At 43.0% G+C, this 11,910-nt stretch overlaps 1 protein-coding gene across 1 annotated transcript; it reads right to left on the bottom strand.

Annotated features, from left to right (window-relative positions):
- Positions 1-5,018: 5,018 nt before the first annotated feature.
- LOC308151277 (peroxiredoxin-like) lies at positions 5,019-7,664 on the bottom strand (the record flags this gene model as incomplete). The annotated part of the gene is made up of 5 exons (XM_080524115.1): positions 5,019-5,104; positions 5,546-5,676; positions 5,944-6,066; positions 6,592-6,745; positions 7,562-7,664. The coding sequence occupies 5 exons, from the start codon at positions 7,662-7,664 to the stop codon at positions 5,019-5,021; spliced, it is 597 nt and encodes a 198-aa protein (XP_080380241.1).
- Between the last annotated feature and the right edge of the window lie 4,246 nt (positions 7,665-11,910).

Below are 11,910 nucleotides of genomic sequence, written 5' to 3'. Positions count from 1 at the left end.
ATTTAGGGTAAAAGACTGTGAAATGGTACTTCCGGATGCTGGACACCGCTCAACCCAAATAAAACTGGGACAACATTAATCTAGACTGAACAGAGACACTGAGCAACTGTATAACAAACCAGAGACCACTCAATAGTCTGGTTTAGAGATTGAATAAAATGGGAAGATTGTTGTATTGTTTGTACTTTTGCATCTGATATTGTCATGCAATTCTGCATTCATTTAATGTGTAAGTTATTTTGTTTGTCAGGTTGATCCCGACAGACTATCATCATGTCATATGTTTACAATGTCTTTTTTTATTTGTGCGATGTATATTTAAGTAAAGTATCTTTCAAATTGACTTTGGCCTCATGTTAGTTATTTTCTGTGTTTGGATTAATTGAACTCCCTCCACAGGCGAATGTTAGCATAAAGCCATATGGAGTTCATTAAGTACACACATAATTTCAGCTTTTGATTGAAGGCAAGGCAACTAAAAAGATTACCACTGAAAATCGTGGGAAATTAATTTTCAACACTAGCTTTCCATATTGACAGTCATAACATACAGGCTAAACCTATTCTGTGGCACAAAATACGTCGCTTTCACGTCTACGACGTCAGCACGTTGGACCGTTCCTATACGCGTGACAGCGTGTCCATATATGGACATTTCTGCACTAACTACGTCACTGTGAGGGAAGCTTACCGGTAACCCCCGCCTACCTTTCATTTCACCTCACTCCTCGTATCAATAAGGTGAGAGTCTGACCCACACAGCAAATAGTGATGTAAGTTCCGATACTGTTATTGGTCTTTTAGATAAAATACATAGGCTACTGCGCATGGTGTGAGATGTTTAATAAAAGTAGCCTAAAGTAAGGGCAGAGCTAGTAACACACTTAGGTAAGCCTCGTATTAGACCGTTATATTAATTCACGTCTTATGTGTCAATTGAATGACTCTTACCTAAATGACATAGGCTACACACCTTTAAATACCTCCACTTCTATTCTTGACTAAACCGCAAACCTAGACTATTTAGACTCGTTTGCGGACCAAGTGGTCTATCGTTCTCTCTCGTCAAGCCGGGGCAGCTGTCAGTGGGTAAAAAAAAAAAACATTTTGGCCATGAAATAATGATCTATGTCGGTGTCCTCATAGAAGGACTTGGATTCAGATCTGATCATAAATTAACGAGTGCACATGGAGGGAATTGACAGCAGCCCTTGGAATGTCGCGGGGGCGTCTGGAGATGCCACACCGCTTGGCAGAGCAGTAGGCGCGAGTGGGCGTCTGGTGAACGCGGGAGCATCTGTGCGGATGGATGGATGGGGTTTGGGTTTGGCGCTGCCAAGAACGACAACCTTGTGGGGGACGCATGCATGATGCATCAACACACAAATATGCGCGGCCCTTTTCAATTTGAATTGAAAAAGCAGGATGGGAAAAGTCCCAGTAGAGTTAATTGACGATTAGTCATTTAACGTTTCTTATCCAAAACGTTTGTTAATCCATGCCCTAAAAAAGATCGCAACATATTTAAGATTGTTGTCGTGTTGCGGCCGGAGGGAGGTAATTGAATATGCACAAACTGCTCTCTGAAAATAACAGGAGGGGGAATTCTGTTCTGTTAAACAGTTAATGACGTTCAGACAGGCAAACATAACAGCCCAACCGCTCTGATCTCCAAAATCTTTTTCACAATAGATGTAAAAAAATCAAAGAAAACCACTTCAAAAGAATCGCTGAATGCTGGGTTTTCGTCACACTTTCTCACCTCAGCTGTTTTGGAGAGAGATTGAAGGTGTCCTTTGATCTGACAAACGCAGAGTCGGCCTACAGCCTAATTTCCACTAACAACTCTTATTTTTGCCCCATCTCTCCTATTTTTATGGAACATGTATCAACTACGCCCACAATTTCTCCATTCAAGAATTTAGATTAAAAAACGTTTAGGGTGAGATGTGACATGTAGGCTTATTTTGTTCTGAGATACAGACTTAAAATGTGCTGTCCAGCCAACTTATATCCTCCACAATTGCACTTTTGTTTGGTTTGCAGTTCCAAATAACACTTGTGAGTTCCCCTTACATTAGAACATGTTCCATTGCCAGATGGAACCATAGCATTTGGTGCTTTGAGTTCCCAGATCACACCTGGGGGTGTGTGGGGGGGGAACATACAACACAACACCATCATGGTTACCCTCGCTGTTTATGCAAAGGCCCACACTATATATGCATATAGTATACATGAAAAAACAGGCCTATTTCAGCCAAACCGCCTCTCTAAGCATCTCAGCCCACACCGCGTGGCTGTGGGAACATCTGTGACGAGTGATGACGTATGACGATCTTGGTGGGTTTCATTTTCCTCTCCTCTAGCCCCCTTTCCCTCCCACAGGCCTCTCTCTCTCTCTCTTCATCTCTCGCTGTCTTCTCAAGCGCCATGCATATTCCTCCCACCTTGCCATGATGCCCAACTGAGTGTTTTCTCTGTAATTATATCACCCGTTCCGATCGGAAGCCTTAAAGTAGGACAACGCAGAGTGAATGGGATATTTGCATGTCGACTGTATCAGAGCTGAGAGTCTTTTTTCATCCACCACTTCACACTCCCTTATATCCATCTGAGTGACCATTCCTTTATATTTCATATCAAGGCTGTAAATGTGGTCTCAATTACATACTCTATCTCTATTATGCCTGTGATGTGCCCCCTCTCAGTCAGTTGTGGTTGTTAACGTGTTATTGCCATTACTGAGAGTAATGCAGTCAGGTTTACTTGACATGTTCAAGAGACTAGTCTGTGAATCACATCAACTTATATAGGTAGGTACTATAAGATAAAAAAAGAAGATATGCAGGGACTCTTCTGTGACGTGGTTGAATGAGTGCACAGCACCACCTAGTGGTGGCAAGAGCAGACTGATCAATGTTCAATGTTTCCAAAACTGTACTTTAAACTCTACACCTGCTTATCTTGTCATTTTCAATATCGATATTTGCCCCATATTCAAATAAATTTGTCCAGTCTTCATTCTCCAATCAAAATATAGCGGTCTTTCTTTCTTATAACATGTCATCACAATGGTTTGCTTCATCACAATTACAAGCCTCATCTCAGAAAAACTAGAGAACACTGTAGCAGTTTTTTTTAATTAACATTCCAGTTCAGTAACAAAATGCTATGACCCGAGGCAGAGTTTGAATGGTAATTGAGGCTCGTGACAGAATCATCAGACCCAATACACAATCCATTGTTTTCTGTATATCAGTGGCGGCTGGTGCTAAACATTTTGGGTGGGGCACAGGTTATGGGGGCATGCTCCACGGGGAAGAATATGAACTTTAAAATCTGGATTTACAGTCGATTTTAGCATGAGAATAACAGTGTTTCCCCTAGGTTTGCTGCCTTGGGGGGGTGGCATGGACCGTGGCATGGACCCCCCCCCCCCCCCAGGGGGTAAGACCCTGCGACATACCAGCGTCATGTCCAGGGGGTGTACTAACTTGTACATTAAGCCGCCTCACGCTACGGAAACAGGAGATAGGCTCCTTCCCTATGGGCCATTAGGCTTCGGTTCTCAAGGCTACTTACAGTACTTATGTGGTCTTGACTACCTGTCCACTTTCTCACCTGGTTCTTGCTCTCTCTCTTTGGTGTGCCGACACCATCCTGCTCTCTCTCCTTCTCTCCCTCTCTATCCTCCTCTCTCCCTTTTGCTGTCAACCAAAAGGCAAACATAACAACCAGAGTATTTATAATCTAATAAGAGGTATAAATTGATCCATATCAATTTATAACATAATTATAATTGAATTTTGGATTGCTGTGGGCAATGCAGTCAGATAATGTCATTTTGACATTACTCTCTCACCTGGAAAAAAAAACATGTCCAACTATACTATACAAAAACAAAAAATTACCAATGAAGCCCAATTCTAGCAGAATAAGAAAGATTGTATATCTACTTTAACTTAAGTAAAATAATAAAGTGCCTCCAGTTAGCTCTTTAGCTGGCATGTGTGCAGCAGACTAGCTCATCTCATCACCTCTGAGCTAGCTAGCTTGATAGTTCTTTGACACTATTTACAATGGAATTATAGTCATTGTCAAGTGTCAGTCAGACACTTTCTAGTCACAATAATAAAGACCAACTTTAACCAACTTTCTCTGTCAGAACACTCAGCAATTATATTTGCTAACATTTCAACTTGCTTACTTTCTATCTGAAGACATCTCACCCGGCAAAAACTCTCTCGCGTCGCGCGCACAATGTTGTATTTCTGGTTTGGAGACGGAAATTGCAAAACGTCACGTTTGACGTCAGACTTAACAACCGGATATTCAGGGCGCAATTTTTGCGCCCCGGCCGAGAAATAGGAGACAGCCAATTGGAGCGCTGCTACAGCTCACGTGTAAGCCAAAAGTATTTGGCCTGCCATAGACTTGCATTCGGCCGGCGCCCCGACTCCTCCCCCTATGTATTTTAACAGTGAATTTTACACACACACAGATACAATGTTTATTGTATTGGAGGATTTTTAATGAATGCTGATAGGCGCATTTATCAGCCGCATTTTGTGAATAAACAATGTTTATTTAAAAAAAAAAACTTTTACAAATCGCAACTAGGAAGTGAAGGTGGGGGCGGCGCCCCAGCGCCCTCTATCGGCCAGCCGCCACTGCTGTATATCCTGCAAAATATATCCCCACTTTCATAGTCTAGGTGGACATTCCCATCCTGACATACAATGTGATCAGTGCACTTAGTCCAGAAACAACCCCTAGCCATTTCACCCTAGCGACTTGTGCACAACTGAAAAGATTGGGTAGGAACAAACAAGATGGTAGTCACTCTTGTTTGCCTTCTCAGCAAGTGGAGATTTCACCATCTCGTTTATACCTACATCCAGCCATTTTCAAGTCTACACAAGTGTCTAGGGATAGGGACTCAGGCTTGTTTCTAGACAGGACTGCAGTAACCCAGGCAACAGTGACTACTCCATGTAGAGGATATAGGGGACACTTCACTTCTGTTTGGAGAAGAACTCCTTGCTCTTCTGAATGTCTGGGACAATGGTGTCGCTCCCTGGTTTCCACCCTGCAGGACACACTGCACAGAGACACACCAGGTCACATCATTGTACATACCATCACCAACTTAAAGTGTAGAGAACCTTTGCTCACATAATGTACTGTTTCTACATGGTAACAATGGCTAATAACGACAAGACGCAAGCTTTAGACAACAGAGGTTGATTGGTTCCCACCAATACGGGCCCTACAGCCAGGAGGGTCCTACAGCCAGGAGGGTCCTACAGCCAGGAGGGTCCTACAGCCACTTCATACTGTAAGATGCTGACATTTGCCAATCAATGTCCCTAGCTCACCCAATCTAAATCCCTGATCCCCCCTTGGGAGTTCGTGTTTAAATGGAATACTGTTGATGTTTTGTTATTACCTTACATTTTGAGAATTGGAACAGTTATTGAGCTTAAGCATTTCATTCTTTGTAATGTTATATAAACTCTAAAAGGAGACCTCCTCCTCTTACCCTCTCCAAACTTGTCTGTGTGCTGGAAGGCCTGGACCAGTCTCAGTGTCTCGTCCACAGAGCGCCCCACGGGCAGGTCGTTAATGGTGATCTGCCTCAGGACACCCTTGTCGTCTATCACAAACAGACCCCTGGATGGGGCGGGGGGGGGGGGGGGAGAGGGGAACCACTTTAGGCTGCTGAATGAAGTTTATTAATTGAAGTAAGGGAATTGTGAGAGAAAATAGAAACTTTACATTTAACCCTTTTTATGTTATAGACTTGTTTGTATTTACTAAGAAAAGATGTGGTAACACAGAGTCAGCGAGGTCTAGGTCTAGGGCTAAGGTTAGCGTTGGGGTTTAAGGTAGGCTAGGCTTAAGGTCAGGACTAGAGTATGTGCTAGCTTGTACACAGACCTGTAGGCCACGCCCTCGTCCTCCTTCAGCACTCCGTAGTCCCGGGAGATGGACTGGGTGAGGTCAGCCAGCAGGGGGATCTTCATGGGACCAAGACCACCCTGTTTCCTCGCTGTGTTAATCCTGGGGTGTGGGGGGATAAAGTCACACACACGCATACGCACACACACACACACACACACACGTTGGCCTAGAATTTCACTCAGTGTGTTTTTCCGCTGCCGTCACGTGAGAGGGCAGGTTCTGTGTGGCTTCACTCCGCTTACATAACCACTAACAACACTATGCAAAGCCACACACACACACACACACACATATTCATCATAAGATTCAGAGACTGAAACAAGTAGCAATAGAGGAGCTTTTAGATGTTTCACCCTATTGTATTGCTGTGGTTATACATAACTCTTATAAGTCGGAAAACACGCACGCACGCACGCACGCACGCACGCACGCACGCACACACACAGTATATTATGGATGAATACTTCTACTAGATAAATGGAGATACGAATTTAGATTTAGAAGATAATGATACAGAGATAGACAGGAAGACAGGGCCGGGTCAGATTCTGGTTAAGTGTGTTCCCTTGACTTTTTCTAAGTGGGTTTTGCTGCCACAGCCTGCTGCCCAGTCCACGGTCTCACCAGGCCAGATGGCTGAAGTGGGAGTCAGTGGAGGCGGCTAGCACCTCACAGCCACTGGTGCGGAACTCCTCAACACGCTCACTGAAGGCCACAATCTCAGTGGGGCACACAAAGGTGAAGTCCAGCGGGTAGAAAAACAACACCACATACTTCCCTGAAGGAGAGAGGGAGAGAGCTTTCAGAAGTGCTAACTTAAGTTAAGTAAGTAAGTAAGTAAGTAAGTAAAGCTTTATTTATATAGCGCCTTTCGTACATGAAATGCAACTCAAAGCGCTTTACAATATTATATATAAATATATATATTATTATGTATAAGTTAAATACATGTATTGCAGTAATTTGCTTTTTGTTCTTGAAATGACGTTTCTCGATCAGTCAACACACAAACCTACGGAGCCCCCCTGGGGTCACATGGTAGATTTTTTTTATTTTTATGTGTGAATCCGTTCCCTCGATTTAGTAAATCTGTTCCCTCGGTTTAGTAATCTGTTCCCTCGGTTTAGTAATTCGTTCCCTCGGTTTAGTAATTTGTTAGGGTTAGGGTTAGGGTTAAGGTTAGGCCCTACGAGCTAGAACGATCGCAAGGATTCTAACCCTAACCCTAATCCTTGCGATCGTTCTGGCTCGTAGGGCCTAACCCTAACCCTAACCCTAGCCCGAATTACTAAACTGAGGGAACAAATTACTAAACAGGGAATGGATTACTAAACCGAGGGAACGAATTACTAAACCGAGGGAACGGATTCACACATCAAAGAATTGTTTTCTACCATATGACCCCAGGGGGGCTCCGTACAAACAAACATTCTTTGTAGATTCATATTTTCTCAACCAATTAATGCAAAATTACTACTAGTACTAGGTCCATTACTTAACCTTAACACCAATGGGATGTGGTAAGCTATTAAAGCAAAGATGATCAACTTTCACCTGAAGTGAACTTTCACACCAAAGTTTCCACCAACATTACCTCTGTAGTCTGACAGCTTCAGCTCTGTGAACTGGCCGTCCACCACAGCTGTGGCAGTGAACCCTGGGGCTGGCTGGCCAATCCTGGCTCCTCCAGCAGACATGGTGAGAAAGATTCTCTGAAGGGGAAAAAGCTGCCTGTGTCAAGTTCTCATACAAGCTGTTGTCATAGGAACTGCTCCAGATTCTGTTCCCTGTCTTCTCACACACACACACATGCACACACACTTACAGAGAGACACATGCACACGCGTGTACACGCACGCACACACACACACACACACACACACACACACACACACACACACACACACACACACACATGCATTCACACATATACATACTATTCATACTACTATTGCTACTGCCCAATATTGTTGTTGTGTTTCTCCTGCTGATACTATTCCACTATTCCACTATTTATACAGTTTCTCTCCCCTGGCCCGAGCATAGATTACTTTTTCCTGCTATGACTGGTGGATAGATGATTCACTTACTTTGTCAAATGTATTTGTTGTAAGTCACTTTGGATAAAGGTGTCTGCTAAATGCCAAAAATGTAATATGTCTGATATATCATATGACATACTGTGGTTGATATTGGGCCATCTATGCTGTACTGTAGGCAACATTAGAACTATGGGTTCTGTTTTTTTAACACATGACACCGAAAAAAAGCACAGAGGACCTATTGTTCTGATTACCCAATGAAACCTGTAATATAAACCCTTCAGGAATGTCCAGAACATTCACTTGAATTAAAAGTAGATAGTAAAAAAAACTGCAATGTGTCTCCAACCGAACAATACAAAATAGGGTTCGGATGATGGGAATTCATAGTCTGCTAAAGGAGGATGCAGACTGTAATAGCAATGCCTGCATGCACAATAGAGCACAATACATGAAGAAAGACGTTGTAAACACTCTCACTAAGTTTTACTTACGAGTTTTGGTCCACTTGGTAAATTCAGAGAATGTATGTGGAAGAAATCGAGATGCTCGTAAAAAGTTCAGCACCACAATTAAGCACGAGACCCCCCTGACCTCTTGAATGGGCATTTGAAGTCCCGCGAGATAAAGACGAATGCATCGTCCTCAGGTACATGTTCTAATCTAGCCTACTGGCAATGAAGCTCATAATCATTTTTCCTGAAACATACTTTGAAACATATAACGTCCTCCCAGGTCAGTGTAAAGAGGTGGTCCATAGGCTTGTGGTGTTGGCTAGGTCTGACGTGTCAAAGGAGGAGGGGATCTCCTCTGTGCCAATGGCATGGTCAAATGAATCCCTGCAGATCGAACAGTTTGTCCAGGGTATTATTGGCTGGCTAGAGGACAATTCCTCCACCGAGTCAACGTCATCGGAGCGTGTGAATCTTGCTCCAAATGAGGTCATTAAAGATCTGTCCTGCATTGAGTTTAAGAGGAGGGGAACTTGTGCTGTCAGGAAAGTCCTCATTCAGTCCCTCACCAGTGGGGTCGGCCGCTCCCATTTGAACCTTTTACAAGGACCGTTTACTTGTATATTTACTATTGTAGTGGAATACATTTAATTTATGCCTATCTATATTAATTAAGATGTATTTAATATATAAATATTTTAAACGGAACTGATGGATTTTAGAATCGCTCAATGTACAATTGTCATACTATGGGTTAATCTGACATTCATTCAAGCATTAATGTGTCGGACTCGGTTTTATGGTTGAGGTGTGAATCAACAATATAAACATTTGGATACTGTTTGATCCTCCTTGATCAAGTTGTTGGTATCGCACATAATCTATTCCTACATCCGATAATCAGATTTTATTTGAACGGTTTATGATTAATAATGAGTTATTATTATTATTATTATTATTATTATTATTATTATTATTATTATTATTATTATTATATGAACAACGAACATGGATGTTGCTTAGCCTAAGTGTTGGTGATTTTGGTATCCAACTTTAAGACAAATACACAAATTCTGTGAAATATTATCATTATTATTAGCTTCCTATTAGTATTATTCATAGTATTAGTGTTAGCATTAGGATTAGTTCACACAAGTTGCATGGTCACCATGGCACCGGCCTTGTTGTGATGTCATCGCTGTTTTGTGACATAAGCTGCGTTCTGAGACACACTGGGTACAACGTCATAACGGGACCAAGTAATTTGATTGGACAAGAGGCATTCCATGAGAGCTGATCAGATATCAGCCTATAGATGTTTGTTATTTTAATTTACATAGAACTCACAAAATGTGAGTGGTGTTCAGTATGCCTAAATCTGAAATGCAACCGCACGCACACGCATACACCCTCCCCCCCCCCCTCCACACACACACACACACACACACACACACACACACACACACACACACACACACACACACACAAACGATAGTTATGGAGATAGACTCCAGTTCTATGAGTGGAGCGGAGCCCCATAGGGGAGCTCTGCTCCTATTGGTTTACCCCGCTACCTAAAGTAGCCAATGACTGAATTTTTCATTGCCTGCGCCCGCCCTGGGGTGCTATAAAAGGGGCGTCCTTCGCTCCCTCATTCTCCCAAACATACAATACAGCCGGGTTTGAACAAGTCGAAGTGGGCCAGCAGCCCTATGGGGCTCCGCTCCACTCATAGAACTGGAGTCTATCTCCATAACTATCGTTCTATATCGTGGAGCTCCGCCCCATAGGGGAGCTCTGCTCCTATTGGTTTAGGCGGAGCGAGCGAGGCCAAATGTACCCCCACTGAGACTATTATGGCGCTTTTCCATTACAGGGCCAGGCCGGGTCAGCCCGGGCTGGCCTGCTTCTTTGTCGCTTTTCCATTTGTCGGGTCAGGTCGCGTCAGGTCGGTTCGGGTCGCTTCTTTAGCTCCCCTTCGATACCAGGGTCTACATTTTTAGATCCGGATCTTTTTGCCAGGCTGCGTGTGACGTGTGACGCTGCACACGGTTGATTGGTCAATGGAAATCGTCATCCCATGTTCATAGATTTCTTCACTAACCGCCATCTTGAAATACCACATTCGCTCTTGGAAAATGTCACTACAGTTTCTGTAATAGCAGGGTTCGAGTTATGTGGGAGCCAATGGGAGCTGAGCTCCCATAAGGAAGGTCTGAGCTCCCATGAAAGCAGTAAAATCATACATCTGTGGGGGTCGCTAATAATACATTACCACAACCATTATTTGATCAAAAATGTCAATGTAATGAGTATTATTTATATTTATTTATATGATAAATATTCTAAAATAAACACGTTTTCCAAAAGAACTACGCGCACCAGCATCTCCTGTGAATGACAGTATGCCTTTGACTGCCTGCACTTTACCACCAAGACACTATGGGGCGCAGTAGAATATTGTGCAACAGCAGAATATGATCGTTGAGAGCTTGCGAACGTGATTATTGAGAAGAAAACATTCAGTAGCTAGCTATCATGCCGCCCAAAAAAAGGCCACTGCTGCCGACCGAGTCGACAAGCCTGGAAAGTTTCGGGTATTCAACCAAGAAACCAAACTTGAATTCAGCTGCACCTGTTATGACACCCAACGTTGAAACTGTTGAAATAGCAGAGCTCAAACAAAAGCAAGTGCTTCCGAAGAAAGTAGCAGAACTCACCTCCAGTATGTATAAGGAGACAGCTAGTTCGTTCAGGGCAGCCTATACTGTCGCTAAAGAAAGGATGCCTTATACAAAACTGAATCCAATTATGAAACGCAATGAGATGAATGGCGCGACAGTTGGCCCCTGCTCACCGATCCGATCATTCATGTGCCCAGATTGTAGAGCACATTGCACAAGAGATGAAACAAATTCATTTCTAATGTCAAATCACTTGATTCCCGTAGTAGCATAACATTAGATGAAAGCACAATTCATGGACGAGCATACATGATTATTTATGTCAGGTGCGATGTCACTGGAAATGGAGATGTGGACAATGTGTCGTGCTAACAGGGAAAGTGAATGGACTGTATAGCAAAAACAACAAAATTATTGTCCGAGATACCTGTAACTATCGCTTATAGCTGTTGTTTCATGTGGTGCTGTTGATGTGGTGAAATGAGTAGCCTATGGCTAATTAAAACTTGTAAGTCCCATCGCTGTGTGGGCATGATTCGCGCGCGCGCATGAGAACATTTCGCACTGTTATTTTGGAGACCCCCACAAAGCTCAGCTTATAACTGCGACACTTTAAATGAATGTGCAATAACACTATGTGCAATATGACAACCCTCGGGTACATAAGGTTCAGAGATAGGAAATGTTAGAATAGGTATAGCATAGCATAGAGTACAGCACAGTGTTTTATTTGTATAGTATAGTATAGTGGATAGTGTACATAGC

The sequence above is a fragment of the Nansenia antarctica genome (genome assembly GCF_963989245.1).
Source record: "Nansenia antarctica genome assembly, chromosome: 2".
In the NCBI taxonomy this organism is placed as follows: Eukaryota; Metazoa; Chordata; class Actinopteri; order Argentiniformes; family Microstomatidae; genus Nansenia; species Nansenia antarctica.
This window is presented reverse-complemented; position numbering and strand designations above follow the sequence as displayed.